Raw genomic sequence first — 16,775 nt, forward strand, 5'->3', positions numbered from 1 at the left:
ATGAGCCCTTCTTTTAATTATTATTAAGTGGCAAATAATGTAAAACTAGCAATATTTCAACAAAAATTATTTGCAATACTTCAAAGCAATTCTAGATGCTTATGTAAAATTCATTTAAAGCACTCACTTCTTCCAAATTAGGTTAGCAATTTTATCTAACAGTCTTGCTCTACATTATAGTGGCTCATTCTTTTGGATTATTTTAAAATGTTATCTACAAGAGTATTAGGAAATAAACTAGTAGGACTGAGGAATCAAATGGAGGTCATGCACTGCAGTAGTTATCATTTTTTCAATATTCAATACAAGACAAAGAAAATTATGTATATTTTTAAACTATTTTTCTCAGATATTTGTGATTTCATCAGTCCTAAATTCTGAAGCTATTGTGCAAAGTTAGAAAAGTAACCATTATAGGATAGAATAGGTAATATGGGAACTTTGATTTTTCTTCAATGGCATGTTACAATAGTGTTTTTTACAAAAACCAAGTAACACTACAAATGTGAGTTCACCGAAGTAAATTTGACTGACTTTTCTGAAGATGTTCAGCTGGAATTCTATTGTTACCTTAGTTTTTATTTGATAACTTCTTACTTGCTATAACTGTACAGATAACTCTTAAGACTAAAATTCTAAAGATTTACAAAGTCATTTTATAGGTTGTTCACTAAATGCATAAAGTGACAGATTATATGTGATTGATGAGGATGAGATTTAATGATTAAACCTAAATTATTATAAAACTTTCTTGGAAAGTGATCACATGGCATTCTGTGAATACGATTGTTTTCCTATATGTTTGGCTTCTGAAGTATAAGTACATGCGCATCTACCACATTAATAAAAACAACTCAAATTATCTCTAACTTTGGGAGAAAAATGATATCACAAATCACCTGTAACAACAGTAGAAAAATATACAGGTTAAGGTAATACTTTATGATTATTAATTGGATGGTGCACAGAAGCAGTATTTTACCTTGTATTTTCTCTGGAAAGGAAGAACCCTTTAACACAAAGCATTTGTAATTTATATTATTGAAGAGAGAAAAAATAAAAGTGATCCTGTGCCTTTAATTTCCCTTTTAGAGCAAAGGAAGGCTGCACACCACTGACAAGCTCACTTGTTCCCGTCTTTAATGTGCAATCTGTTTTCTCCAGCGGAGGGCACTCAGTGTATCACAAACTCAAGCATTAGCACCAACAAGCTCTGAGCATCATCAGTCTCTGGAAAGCCTTCTGAATTAGACAAGGGCTGCCTCTCAGCACAGCTACAAAACACTTTAAACCTGACCAGCTAAATGGATAAACCTAGCCTGCACAGCTTTTAAACTGGGGTCTTCTACAGCAGCACAGGAGGCCTACTGGCTTCAAGAATTGAAAACCCAGAGGAGGAATTGCTTTATCTGGAATGGCAAAAGCCAGCACAAGAAGGAATGTCAGGTATTCTGAAGATTTCCTTTCTCTCCTCTCTTTTCACAGAGAAGTTGGTTACCACCGAGATGAGCTGTAGCTCTTCTGAACAGATTGCCAATTACTGCTGATGTGAATTACACAATGGTCCTCAGAGCCTAGAAGCCCTCCCCCCTTCCCCCTACCCCCCACAGCTTCCTTCTTCCTGCCCCTCCATCCCACCCCTGCTGTTTTTTTTAAACACACATATATATATATGTATACATACATATATATATATATATATATATATTTTTTTTTTTTTCTTGCCTGTCCTCTCCGGGGAAGTTTGTATGGGGCTACTAGCTCACATGCGGGATCAGTGTTGTGAATGACAGCCGCACTGTGTCATGAAGGTGGTGGAGGTTTCTGCACCAGAGACCAAATAAGAACCAAGCTGAGAAAGGATTGGAAAACGTTTTCGGATGACAAAGAATGGGTAAGTGAACTTTTGTTGTTTCCTTTTTAGCCAAACCGATCGGCTTGCCTTTTTCCCCCCCTCCTATCCTCAGCCATTGGCATTAGCTGATTTAAAAAAAAAAAAAAAAAAAAAAAAGGACAAGGAAACAGTTCAAAAGCAGCAGCCTTTGAGTTTGTCAGTAAACTCATAGAGTTGCTACTATTTTTTTCCTAGATCATTTTCCTTTTTTTAGCCTTTTTTTAATCCATAAATTCATAACATGGACTTAAACAGACTCCAGAGAAATTGCTTCAACACTGTCTCCGCCGTCTGTGCCTCCACAGCTTGGGGATTGAGCATGAGATAAATAATGTGTTTGCTTGTGTTTCTTGATAATATTAGCCACGCTTGTGTTTCTTGTTGCTGAGGGGAGCATAGTTACCACTTTGATGCGTGTGTGCAGGGGTGGGGTCTTTACTTTAATCAGAGGTTGTGCAAGGGCTTGTAAATGCTGTATCCCGAGCACGGCTTCCGAATTTCCAGCAGTCATTTGCCAGTCTTATTTTTTCAAGTGTGACTGGCTAACCACCCTTTCCCCCTCCTTCTCCTGTCTGGAAGAGCTGGAATGTATTTCAATGAGTCTGAACCTGGCAGTAAAACAGTGAGCAAGATCGACTTTTAAATAAATAAATAATCTTAAAAAAAACTTAACTAAAAAGAATGATGCTTTTTTAGATTAAACCTTTTGGCAGATTGCCTCTTGGTTAAAAATATGAATCTGAAAGAAATACAAGGAATCTGCAGATCATGGTAGGTTTTTTTTTCTTTCCTCTGGTTAAAAAAAAATAATAGATTTACTTAGGAGAGGGGGAAAAGCCCCTTAACGTGCAATGATTTGGAAATGCAGCTTACGAGCCAGGAGATTGCAACTTTGCAGGCTTTCTGAAGTTAATGGAGGAAGAAGAGGAGGGGGGAAAAGAAAGAAAAAAGTCTGTGTCAGAAATTTGAATAGGTCCTAATGTTGGTCAGGAAAAGTCTGGTATTTCCTTTTCTTGCTGATACCTCCAATTTGAGGGAAAATATGGAAACCAACAGCAAACTAGCAAATACATGATTTATTTTTACATTCTATGCAAATACTTTGGAAAGATTTTTGCAGTCTTAACTATGCTATGTTCTCTGATAGCAATGGTTCTGATGCTAAGCTTATGTTTCACTGGGCAAAGAGCCATGATATGCAATAATATATACTTATTAACACATCGAGGGTCTCTCAGACTATTATTAGTCCTTTTCCCCTGCCTCACAAACTGCCTCTACTGTTTCCCAGGGCACTTCTCCAAGCTACTGTGCTGTCAGTGCACTGTACAATAAGTATCCAATGCCAGGCAGGACAAACTCGAATTATCCTGGCAGCCCCCCTGAAGCTCTTTTGCTAAATCACAGCCTGTTTGCTCAACTAGGAAAGATGTACCAGTTTCTGGCTATTAAGTCACAATTTTCCCCTTACTAGAAGACATAGCACACTTCCTATTGGTACCGTTATTCAACACAGTAACTAGCCAAATATTATTGTTATTAAAATGCTAGCATTTTGTGAAAATAAAGACTCGTTGCCTCTCAGTGGTGAAATATACAGAAACTCTTGAACGTCAGAAAGACTCTCTTTTTTTCCCCCCGAATTCTTCAGCACTCTGGTGAATAGAACATCCAAGAGGGAAAAAAAAAAAAAAAAACATGAAACTAAACAGCAAAATCACAATCCTGAAAAACATAATGCCCTCAATAAATAGTTATTGTGTTCTTAAACCAACTGCCCGTGTCTACTTTAAAGAGCCCCCCTGCCTTGCTCTGAGGGAAGCTAGTGGTGACGTCTATTAACAGCTTCACAATGTGTACCTATCTTCTTTTTAATATTGTAGGTTTCCATTTAATTACCCAGCTGAAAGGCATGAGTGTGGTTCTGGTGCTACTTCCGACCCTGCTGCTTTTTATGCTCACGGGGGCTCAGAGAGCTTGCCCCAAAAACTGCAGGTGTGATGGGAAAATCGTGTACTGTGAGTCTCATGCTTTTGCAGACATCCCAGAGAACATCTCCGGAGGGTCCCAAGGCTTGTCCTTAAGGTTCAACAGCATTCAGAAGCTCAAAGCCAATCAGTTTGCGGGCCTTAACCAGCTTATATGGCTTTATCTTGACCATAATTACATTAGCTCGGTGGATGAGGATGCCTTTCAAGGGATCCGCAGACTGAAAGAATTAATTCTCAGCTCCAACAAAATTACCTATCTGCACAATAAAACATTCCACCCCGTCCCCAATCTCCGCAATCTGGACCTCTCTTACAATAAACTTCAGACTCTGCAATCCGAACAATTTAAAGGCCTGCGGAAGCTCATTATTTTACACTTAAGATCTAACTCCCTAAAGACTGTGCCCATCAGAGTTTTTCAAGACTGCCGGAATCTTGACTTTCTGGATTTGGGTTACAATCGTCTTCGAAGCTTGTCACGCAACGCTTTCGCTGGCCTTTTGAAATTAAAAGAGCTCCACTTGGAACACAACCAGTTTTCCAAGATCAACTTTGCTCACTTTCCACGTCTCTTCAACCTCCGGTCCATCTACTTACAGTGGAACCGGATTCGCTCCATTAGCCAAGGCCTGACCTGGACTTGGAGTTCATTACACAACTTGGATTTATCAGGGAATGACATTCAAGGCATTGAGCCGGGCACCTTTAAATGCCTACCCAATTTGCAAAAACTGAATCTGGATTCCAACAAGCTGACCAATATCTCCCAGGAGACTGTCAACGCATGGATCTCCCTAATATCCATTACCTTGTCTGGAAACATGTGGGAATGCAGTCGGAGCATTTGTCCTCTGTTTTACTGGCTCAAGAACTTCAAAGGAAATAAGGAGAGCACCATGATCTGTGCAGGACCCAAGCACATCCAAGGGGAAAAGGTGAGCGAGGCTGTGGAAACATACAACATCTGTTCTGAAATCCAGGTGGTCAACACGGAAAGAGCCCATCTGGCCCCTCAAACTCCCCAGAAGCCTTGGATCCTCCCCAAACCCACCTTCTTCAAGCCTGTTGCCCCCCAACCCACCCTTGACACAGCCAGCCCTTCCCCGGGGTTTCAGATTCCTGGCACAGAGCAAGAATACGAGCATGTTTCCTTTCACAAAATTATTGCAGGGAGTGTGGCTCTGTTCCTCTCAGTGGCGATGATCCTCTTGGTGATCTATGTGTCTTGGAAACGCTATCCAGCCAGCATGAAGCAACTTCAACAGCACTCTCTTATGAAGAGGCGACGGAAAAAGGCCAGAGAGTCTGAGAGACAAATGAATTCCCCTTTACAGGAGTATTATGTGGACTACAAGCCTACAAACTCTGAGACCATGGATCTATCCGTTAATGGATCTGGGCCCTGCACATATACCATCTCTGGCTCCAGGGAATGTGAGGTATGAACCCTGATCCTCTAAAAGCGTATCTACTGCGGGGAAGGAGAGGTAAATGTTTGAAGCTCTAGAGGTGTCTCTAATCACTAGAAAGATTAATGACCCTTTGCTTTGGGGTTTTGCTCAGTGTGAAAGGTTACTTAATTAAATTACAACCACCAGGAAATTGACTGCTTTTGTTTTAATGGTTGAATCTTGAAGGAAGTTCGTTCAAGGATGAGATTAAGTTGGAATAAAGCACGATGATAAAACACCTGCTTTCTTTTTAAGCGTTTGTATACAGGGGTTGGACGTAAAATCGTATATTCACACAAAACTTTTTTTTTTTTCCCATTCTGAAACTTTTGTCTAGTTCTTGCTGTCAGACTTTTGTCAATGGAGTAAAAAATAAAAATAAAAGGAAAAGAAAAAGAAAAAATAGGATCCAGTATAATTTAAAGGAAAGGAGAGAGAGGGAGGGAGAGAGAGAGAGAGAGAGAGAGAGAGAGAGAGAGAGAGAGAGAGAGAGAGAGAGAGAGAGAGAGAGAGAGAGAGACTGAGAGACAGAGAGTTTACAAATAATTCAGAAGCTAACAAAGATTTAAACCAAAGAGCAATTTACCCAAGGTTGATTTTTGTTGTAAATTTTTATTTTGAATTAGAGCATGCAGTAGGGATTCCACAGGCCTGTTACTTGCTATTTAGTTATGATATCAGCAGAGAGAATATGTGAGACCTTCTAGGGAATTGTGTCAAGCTTTCTTTCTTTCTTTTTTTAAGGGTTCATTATTTCTGCTTTCTCCATTCTATATATTTTCCATTTAATGAGAGCATTCCTTAAAGGTATCCTAAGCGATGGGTATCTGTGTATAATTAGAACTAAACTTAAATTTTCTGCTTTAGATACATCCCTGGCAACTTGTATGAGGCCAGGATTCTGTGGATGGATTAGCATTTAGGTAATAATAAAATGACTGTTGGTCATTTTACTGGCATCTACAAAATAAATTACATGTATTCTTATTAACGTTTTCTACAATGAATTGATTTGAATATTTATAAATAAAAGGAGTAAGGTTTATTCTGGGTAGTCTCCCTTTCTGTAATAGTCTCCAATGGAGGTATGTATTTCATTTTGTACACTTTTTGTTCATATGAGAATACTCCTGGACTCAGTTTCTGGTTGTATACCTTAAAAGGCTACTCATAGGAACATGTTAATGATTATAAACATAGTTTCAAACTTCAAACTTGTCAGTAGGTAATGCCAGATGTGATCTGTTCTTTCCTTAGTGAAATTGATCATAATGTGAAAAGACTGTGACTCCCAAGATTTTCTTGTTAGAATAAAATAGCCAACAGAGGTTGTTCTGGAAATATGTGCTTTTAGTATCTGAAGTTAGTCAATTACTTTTTTAAAGGGAGTTTTAATGAGTATTTAAAGCCCTTGCCCTTTCTAATACTACTTATAACAGTTGGAAAATATTATTTTCTCTTTGATCATTGATACTCCAATTTTTCTATAATCCAAAATTCAGATGGTAATGAAAATTGTTTCAGACAAAGCACTGAATTTAAAATAACTTCCAACTGAATACAATTGGACTACTGACCTGTTCTTTATAGAATTCATTTTCCTCTATTTTTGTGTATCAGTGGAAATAAGACCATACTCCCAGAAAACAAATTCCTGAAAAAAAACTTGTATAAGCAGTTGCCTTTCAAAATTAAACAGAATAAAAGTGTACCTTAAAGTGTGACAAGGGTTGATGTTTTTCTTCCAGGACTTCTTGTATTATATATGTGAATGTAAGTTACATAAGTTTACTCTATTATATTCTGGGTTCTCTCTATATTTTGTTATCTTCCTAAAACCTGGGAACATGAAAAGAGAAGTAGCATCCAGGCTCATCTATTTGGTTTATCTTACATTCTGGAATCGAATAAATCAGGAAAAAATGGGGGGAAAAGGAAAGAAGAAGATTATCAAAGAGGTTGAATTGAGATCATGTGTTTTAGAACTTTTCTGGTTATATTACATAATGTATTATCTCATATTTTCTCCAAAACTTTAGGCATCTCCTTATAGTACCTAAAATGTTATTGTTTTATCCTCTAAAATGTGTTTTAAAACAAAATTTAATATCATATGTTAAATATATATCTTGTCATGAAATTGTACTTGTCTTCTTCAGAATGAATGTGTTGATAAGGCATTAAACACTGAAAAACATTATTAAATGTCTCTATGCCCTTAAAAAAAAAGGAAATGGTTGGCTGGACTCTTAACAAAATTGCCTCCATTTGGAAAGATGAGGAGATGCAATAAAGCTATATTGAAAGGAACATTAACTTTTCTTGGAACATATACACCTAAAAACAATAGACCTAGCTGCTACCACCATTATGGCAGGATGTTTGGTATGTACAGACACACACTGATATAAAAAGAAGCAAGGAAAGAAAGTTGAAGAAACTATTAGGGCTATCCAAATTTCTTTTTATGTCTTTGTCAACCAGAGTTCAGTTCACTTGTTGATAAATATTCCATTGGAGAAAATTCCTACCATAAAGAGTTCCACAAGTTGGAGTGGTTTCCACAAGTCTTATAGTAATTTAGACAGACTGTGTGTTAAATTTGAGACTGATTGTGTTTTCCATAACTCTTGAATGTAAATAACTTAAAAATGGAGGATCATTGATATATTTATTGTACCAAGTTTATGAGGTATTGTTTTTTATTTAAAATGCCAAATTCTTGTAATAAAGCCATAAATATTTTACTAGAAACATATAGCTACAGATGTTAATTTCTAAGAGTGCCTTACAAAAATACAAATTGAATCTTTAACTTTTCAATTAATAATATATTCATTACATAATTGCAGTTAAAATGTTCATTCATTTAGAATACTTTTTAAGATTAAAACAACAACAAAAAGATTTCTTAAAAGGATGACTGACTTAATGCATGAGTTACTATGCACATATAGCCTACAGATTTTGAAATTCAATAATTTTAGCACTGAACTTTGCATGTTTAATTTTGAAAACTCCATGTGTCCCTGGCATAGTAATAAACTGGTGGAAAATATTATAATGACACAGACTGTAAAGATTTTTCATATCTATGAAGGAGAAGATAGTTATGAATGATTAATATGATTAATGGAACTGTGGGACATATGCATACATCTCAATCATTATACTTGGAGTGGATCAGTGGGCTTGATTGAACTGAATCATTTAATTTGTCTTTAATAAGTACCAAAAAAAGAGAATTTAAACCTTACAAGCTACATCTTTGCCTAAAACTTGGTAAGATATTATTAGAAATGGCATTTACTTTAGGAAGGAGCTGGTGAAAACTTACAGCGTTCTTTTTACATACTGTAAAGAACACAGTCATGAATCCTGTTCTTTTTTTTTTGTAGGATTTGTCTGGTCATCTGAAAATAAAAAGGCCAATGTGATAATAGGACAAAAATACATTTGTTGTTTTCCTTTTACTTAAAAATGTGCACTTGATGAAATTTTTAAAAGAGTCTCTATATCAATATTCAAAACATTAATGAATTGATATCTAAGTGCTTGAGGATCCCTTAATGCTAAAGATGAACCAACTGAGAAAATGGCAACATACATGATACTGTAGATAAATATTTTAAATTCATATTATAAATAAATATTTTGAAATGCAAGAATATATTTGTTGTCTGTTTGAGCTCCTAGTATTTCACTGCTGTTAAGTGGGTGGTATGGATCATTTCCCACAATTTATATTTATAAAACAAAAGTACCAATCCAGGGTCAACTGCTGACAGAGGTGTAAATAATTTTGACCCATTAGAAGTTAACATTTGCTATTTGCTGACTGGATTTCTAATGAACAACAACAACAAAATAGAATGTATAATGATAGAGGATATTAAGAGACTAGCATTATTGAATATTAGATACATGTTACCAACATAAACTTATAAAAATATATTTTGCTTTTATTTTTTGTGGGCCCTGAGGCTTGAACTTGGCCTGGGTGCTGTCCCTGAGCTCTTCAGCTCAAGGCTACCTCCCTACCCTTGAGCCAAGCCCCACTTCCTGTTTTCTAGAGGTTAATTGGAGATAAGAATCTCAGGTCCTTTTGTATCTGGGTTGGCCTTGAACCTTGATCCTCAGATCTCAGCCTCCTGAGTAGCTAGGATTACAGGCATGAGCCACTGCACCTGGCTATATTTTGCTTTTCTGACTACTGTGTCACAATAAAATTTGTACTTAAAAATTCTACCTTTCCTATTCCAAAAATCTCCATGCATGTATATAGAAACAGAAAGAAAAATACCTTTTTACTTTTTTTTGTGCTGTTATTGTAGCTTGAACTCAGGACCTAAGTGCTAACCTTTAGCTTTTCAACTCAATTTCTGGCATTCTAACACTTGAATCATCATGACACTTCAGTTTTTTATGGTTAATTTGGAACAGGATTCTTGGAGAATTTTTGGCTACTGAGCTTGGAAAGAACCAGTATGCTGAGATCTCACCCTCCTGATTATCTAGGAGTGAGCCACCAGCAACTGATAGAAAAGTACATTTTTGACACCATAATGACTATTTTAATTTAAGATATTATTTAATAAAAACCTAGGCTGGAATTTCCATGATTTGTTGGTTGGAAATATTATTCATATATGTGTGTGTATATATATGTCTCTATATATACAATATATTCATATACATGGATATATACTCATATATATGAATGTCTTAAATTCATTTCTCTCATATCTAAATCTTCTAGCATTTTCTAGGTAGGCACATGTCACATACATAAACCAACTACCACACAGTGGTTCTTTGGACACCCCTTTGCTCTGGCTTTCCATGTTACTTTCACTTATTATTTAAATTATTGCATTTAGCTAGCATCATATTTCCCAAGTCAAAATCAATCCCAGATTATAAAAGTATATAAGAATTCTATTGCTATTTCTAGACATAAAGAATAAAAAGTTTTATAAGACATGAGATAGGAGCAAAACTATTTTTATTTCTTTGGCAACAAGAAAAGAAAGAATGCCTTAACTTATTAAAATTTGCAGTTGTTTCACCATATTTAGGGGAAAACATAACACACAATCAGCATGCTTGAGTACATAATTGTGCAGGCATACACGTCTTTTAATTTCTGCATAGTAACAATTTTTGAAGCATTTAAGACTGTGATTTTTTTTAAATCAAGTGTCTGAATTTGATCAGAATAAAATCTTCTTGTGAGTAGGTTCTCATTAAAATTTGCAAATGGTAGAGGTAAAGAATGACAGCTGTCAGAAAGGTCTGATGTGAGTAATTTAGGAAAGCCTTTTAAACTGCCTAAAAATGGTTCCGTTCTTGAATTAGCAGAATTAGTGTCTCATAGGCAAAGGTTGAATCATTGTATACATTCTTAGACCCTGAGCTGAGGAATTTGACTATGGTCATAACATACAAGGCATTTGAAAGAAGGGTGTATTTCCACAGGGTCCCAGATTTTTTTTTGTCTTCAAGAATTTCTGCATTCTATAAAATCTAATCATTCCTAACTCTTCCCAACAAACTGCATTTATGGATAGCTTCATGCTTTAGAAGTTGCTCAACAGTGTTATCATTGGAGATTTGGTACTCCTCTGAATATTTATGTCTCTTAGAGTTTCATGATTCACATAATAAAAAGTGAAACAGCGGTAACTTGTAGGTCACTAGACACTGGCAGTATGAAAAATGAGTAAGCCTTTTGATCAGTGATAACCATGAACTTAGGTTGAATATATTTTAAAAATTAAAACTGCTTTTTATAGTACCAGAAGAATCATCATTCATTGAGTCAGTTTAATAAAACTTCAATATTCTTAAGAGGAAAGTGAAATTATGGGACTATTTTCTCATCAACCGCTAAAATTTTAAGTATAAGTTGGAGAAAGTCGAGTAAAAGTACAAGTACCATTTGTAGTATTAAAATCACCAGGTCATAAATGATACTAGCTTGAAACTGCTGCACACTGTTGTAAAAGACTATGTATTTGAGTTCCTATTGAAGAGTTTTAAAGGCAGGCTTTTCCTGTCAAAAGAAAATAAGTTCTAAGACAATACAGGAATAAGTTCTAACAAATATGCGAAGTCCATCTTTTAGGAATTATAAATGATAAATGATGTCATCACATATATCACAATATTGAAAAATATGAGCATTGAAAAAAATAATCAAGACAAACCTGATATACATTCTAGAAAATATGAATGAAATAGTGAAAATATAGGTTAAAAAATCAGACTGCTTTGTGTAAAATATGAAAGGAAGCATAATGGAAAAGAAGATAGGAGTTGAGGCCTAGATATGAAGTTCTCAATCACTTTTGGTGCTTAATACAATTGTATATAGAATTGAAATATCCTATTCTATCATATTAACAGTAAATATTCTTCAATATAAACTGTAAAGTCACTTTTAATTATTATGCATTTAAAGAGTCATGTGCTACAAAACATCCATATAGCTCATGTAATTTCTAAAATATTGAAAATTATATACACACAGTAGATTAATACATACATTTATTGAGCCTAGATCTGTATTATCTTTCCCAGTGTATGTGATTTGTCTCCAAAGCAAACATTCTAAGAAGATTAAAAAAATGAAATTATAGAAATAACTGGGTTGTTTTTGTCAGTCTGGCCTGGATAGTTTTCTGAACTTGGTTTTGTTCATAACACAGTCTCTTGGATGAGTCTCTATTTTATGTCACTTTCTCTTCTTTCGCTGAAATTCTCAGTCCTAAGAGAGAGAGGTAAGCACATAATCATTAATATCTTGGAAAATGTCATCATATTTATTTTTTTAAATTTTAAGTCCAAATTCTTTTGATGGGCTAAACTGAATTGTAGTAAATATTTAAACATACATTAGGTAGATAGTAACTATGACATCATAAATTTAGACACTATTTTATAATTTTCAGTTTTTCATAATATTTCTGACTAACTTATTTAAGAGGGCTATTTCTTTTAGGCTTTAAGCAGGTAAAAATGTGTATCTTCAAATATATGTGAATTGATTTTGTTGGAGGGGTGACTTTTCATAGTACAAACATTGAAATCCAGGCCTGAGAATGTATTTTTGGAAAGATAATGCTATTTAATTCACAGTCATTGTACGTTGTGGTTAATTCTCGAGGACTACATATTGAAGGTGTTGGGATTTATTAGAAGTTGATTATTGTTCATTTACTAATTTAATTAATGTACTAAATGAATTTATGTTCTAGTGATGTCCTAAAAAGATTGCTTATTTCATTGTAAGTTAGATTTTGATGCAGTAATCAAATGATTTTTATAGTGAAATTTATATTCTCATATTAACACCAACCATTGACAAATATTTCTAAAACAACATGAAAGCATAGAAATATAGTTATGACAGTGTTATTTTGGTATGGTGACCATAGATAAAAACTTGATATACTCTTCTATGTTTATAGGTCTTTAAAAGTAGTAGCAGAGGGGTCAGCCTTGAAGTACTTTAGGTTGGTGGTCAAACCACAACAAGGACCCATACTGTATTGGTCCAGTGGTTAGATCAAAGGGTAAAAAAGAGGGCTTAGACTTGAAACTGACTCATCTGACTTCTCTACAATTGGACAAATAAATATATATCTGACCTTTCTGTGATATAATTTTTCTATCTATTGAACTGGGATAATAACTTTCCAAGTAACTTGCTGAAGTGATTAATGTGTGCTATTGGAAAACTATCCTGAAGTTCTTGATAAAAGATGTCAGCATAAAAAAAAAGATTATAAATTCTGCTGTCTACTGAAAGATGTGGCTGTATTGTTTTCATTTCTGTTATTAGTTATAATAATGTTTATAATATTTACAAATTAGAATCAAATATTGTGGTTACATTTTTACTAAAGTGAATAATAAAGCTAAACTTCCAGTCTCTGTCTGAGCTTTAATTTAGCTTAGTTCCAGAGATGGTAATGTGTAATGATTTATACCATGAATTCTAAATTGTTTCCTAAGCTGAATATTTCATTTACCTTTCTATGGAATAAAATTCCATAATTGTTTTTATAAATGGGTTTCAGAAATAACTTATAAAATTGCCAATGTTCTCAGATATTTGACTTCAGTTTATTTTCTTTAAAGTATAAGCAAAAATAATTCCACAGGCATTTATGTGTCACCTATGAGAGTTTTCAACTATATAGAGAATATTCCTTATGCAAATATAACTTGATGAGTAATTTCAAGAAGATCTGATAATTCTTTGTTGTGTGTATGTGTGTATGTATATATCAAAGATATAAAAATAATTATAATGACACAGAGAAATATAATTCTGTGGTATGTAATTAGGTTTTTCACTTGTTTTTATTTTTGTTTGGTTTAGTTTTGCCAGTCCTCCCACTTGAGCTCAAGGGCTGGACTCCTGTCCCTGAGATGCTCTGTGCCTAAGGCTAGCACTATATCATTTGAGCTACAGCACTACTTCTGGCTTATTTTGAGTAGTTCATTGGAGATAAGAGTCCCATGGACTTTCATTCCAATTGGCTTTGATTTGTAATCCTCAGAATTCAGCTTCCTGAGTAGCTAGGGTTGCAGGTGTGAGCCACCAGCCCCTGGCTTAATTGGATATTATATAAAATGTAATATATATTATGTATCCTATATATTATTACATAATATATACTGTATTAAATGATCATTGTATAATCAATATACACCAAATATTATATAAATGTCTTGTTATACTATATATTATAGAATATTGCATAATATATTTATATATATACACATAAATACTGTATATTTATATAATATATAGTAGATGGATATGTCATGCTTAATATACATATATACCCTAGACACTGCATAATTCCTATTTTTTAAACTATCACATATTTTTATTTGTTTGTTTGTTTATTTATGGCCTGTTCTGGGTTTGAGTTCAGGGCCTGAGCACTGTCCTTGGACTTTCTCAAGGCTAGAGCTCTATTGCTTGAGCCTCAGCACCACTTTTGGATTTTTCCTATGTATATAGTACCAAAAAATCAAACTAGGGTCTTAGTGCATGCTAGGCAAGCTCTCTACCACTAGGCCAAGCTCCTGGGCTTATCATATATTTTAAAATGAAAAATATTTCTTAATTTTCCATAGACAGCTTCTTAGGATGCCATTGTCAATAGAGAGAACATCACTGGTTAAAGTACTTAAAAATAGCAATCTTATTCATGTTTAAAAGAGTAAAAAGGGGACCAGGAGTTTGGCCTAGTGGTAGAGTGCTTGCCTAGCCTGCACTAAGAACCTGGTTTGATTTCTCAGTACCACATCCATAGAAAAATGCTAGAAGTGGTGCTGAGGTTCAAGTGGTAGAGCTCTCGCTTTGAGAAAGTCCAAGGACAGTGCTCCGACCCTGAGTTCAAGCCCCGGGACTGGCAGAGAGAGATTGAGCACGACGAGGGAAAGGGAGAGGGAGAGAGAGAGAAAAGGAAGTAGAAAGAAAATTGAAGACAAGCAGTTTGCTTTGTGATTGGAAAGGTAGTGTGGTTCCACCATGAGTAGTTCCACCTCATGCTGTTGTTCATTTCTTTTTGGCATTCTGGAACCAGGGACGTAGCCATAGGGTTGCGTGAAGGACCTGAGCGTCCTACTGTGCTCTGGATCTGATATAAAATCACCCATGTCCCCTCAATCTGTATGATCACAGGGATCCTGGATGTTCAGAAATGAGTGTCACTTCAGTGTTCTTAATCTTCTAAGGACGGATTACTGTGGATTTCTCATTGCACAGTGACTTTGGTAACCAGGTACAGATCCTTAAGAGCAAATCTTGAATGAACTAGTAACTGTAAATTTTGTAGGGCCACAGGGTTCTTATTCAAGGGGCTTGGATATCTCTTTTTTTCAATCTGTTTATTCTAAGTCTCTAAAATGCCTCAAGGATGAAAAATTATTTTCATTTGTTTTACATTTGTATTATATTTTTGTTACTTTGAAATACTGCCTATTAACAATCCTTCATGTCAATAGTAATAGTTTATATCATTGTTTCCTTATTATTTCTATTTTTATCTTTCCCATCATGAAAATGTGCATCTAGAAAATATACATTTAGAAAGTTATTTGATTGTGTACAAGTATTTGCATTTGATGTTAGATCCATCCCTTTCATTAGCATAAAATATAAAATAGAAACACCACTGTAGTTTTTCCATTATACAATCACATTTGCAAAATTCAGATTTATTAGAATGGATCTTAAATTCCACTAAAGGAAATTTTACTAAAAGAATTTCTTTTTCATTTGCTCTTGAATGAGAATATTGAGATACAGGATCTCAAAAAACAACAATCATTTCACTGAAAATGCAACTTGTTTAATGTTTTTCATGTAATAAGTACAGTGGTACAATCATCTACTACCATATTTAATCTGTGTATATATACCAACTAACTAGAAACTCTAAAGGAACTCATGAGCTCCATTGATCTTCACTTTTTTTGCTGATGCTAGGGGCTTAAACTCAGGGCCTTTGCACTGTTCCTGGGCTTTCTCAAGGCTAGAGCCCTACCACTTGAGCCACAGAACCACTTTCAGCTTTCTCTATGTATGCTATACCAAGGAATTGAACCCACTATGCCAGACTCCTGGCTCTGTCTTTACAGGTTTAATTCAGAATAAAATTGTTTCATTAGCTGTATGTTTCCCTTAAATAAACACATTTCAGAAAGATGTATAATTCCTTACTTAAAATTTTTGTATCAATTTTATTAATTTCTTCTTTATAATTACTAATGATTTATACATTAAAATATATATAGTAATTGTCTTCAACTTAAAGGATTTTTAATAAGATTTTTATTATGATTAATAGAAGGGTTACATTATATTCACCAGATAAAAGGTGTATAACTTCACATACATTGATACCCTTTCTCATGACATGGTCCCCATTTCCCACCCACCCTCCCCCCACTTATCTTGATTTCCCCCTTCCCTATCCAATTTCAAATAACCTATTAAGCACATATAAAATATATCAGATAACAAGGTGAAATGTTGTAACAATATGAGATAACCAAGGGATGGCGAAAGAGATGAGAGATAACATAGTACATTAAGAACAACAGTCATTCATTATATAGCTTTGGTTTCCTTATCCTGGAGGTCCTTTCATTTAGTGTCATACTATTTGGCCTAATATCTCTAGATTTTGTTCTATTGTAAATCTCTGCTAGGAGAGCCCAAGGTTTCTAATGATTATGACAAATGAGGGAGACTATTTGGGCCTATGTTCTTAAAGGATATTTCATCTGTATTCTTTATTTGTTTTTCTAGAGTATGTTCTTATCTGTGTCTGAATAAATCCTATCACTACAATGACATTGTAAGTCTTTTTTTTTTTTTTTTTGCCAGTACTGGTGCTTGAACTCAGGGCC

At 34.7% G+C, this 16,775-nt stretch overlaps 1 protein-coding gene across 1 annotated transcript in view; it reads left to right on the top strand.

Moving 5' to 3' along the window:
- Positions 1–1,738: 1,738 nt before the first annotated feature.
- Lrrtm4 (leucine rich repeat transmembrane neuronal 4) overlaps positions 1,739–16,775 on the top strand; it is a 713,810-nt gene continuing 698,773 nt past the window's right edge. Inside the window, exons 1-2 of the mRNA XM_090336123.1 lie at positions 1,739–1,894; positions 3,778–5,324. Of these exons, the coding sequence (XP_090192249.1) occupies positions 1,891–1,894; positions 3,778–5,324 (1,551 nt within the window). The 5' untranslated portion in view covers positions 1,739–1,890. The remainder of the gene's footprint in view (positions 1,895–3,777; positions 5,325–16,775) is intronic.

Source organism: Megascapheus bottae, chromosome 7 (assembly GCF_031878675.1).
Source record: "Megascapheus bottae isolate mThoBot1 chromosome 7, mThoBot2.hap1, whole genome shotgun sequence".
NCBI lineage: Eukaryota > Metazoa > Chordata > Mammalia > Rodentia > Geomyidae > Megascapheus > Megascapheus bottae.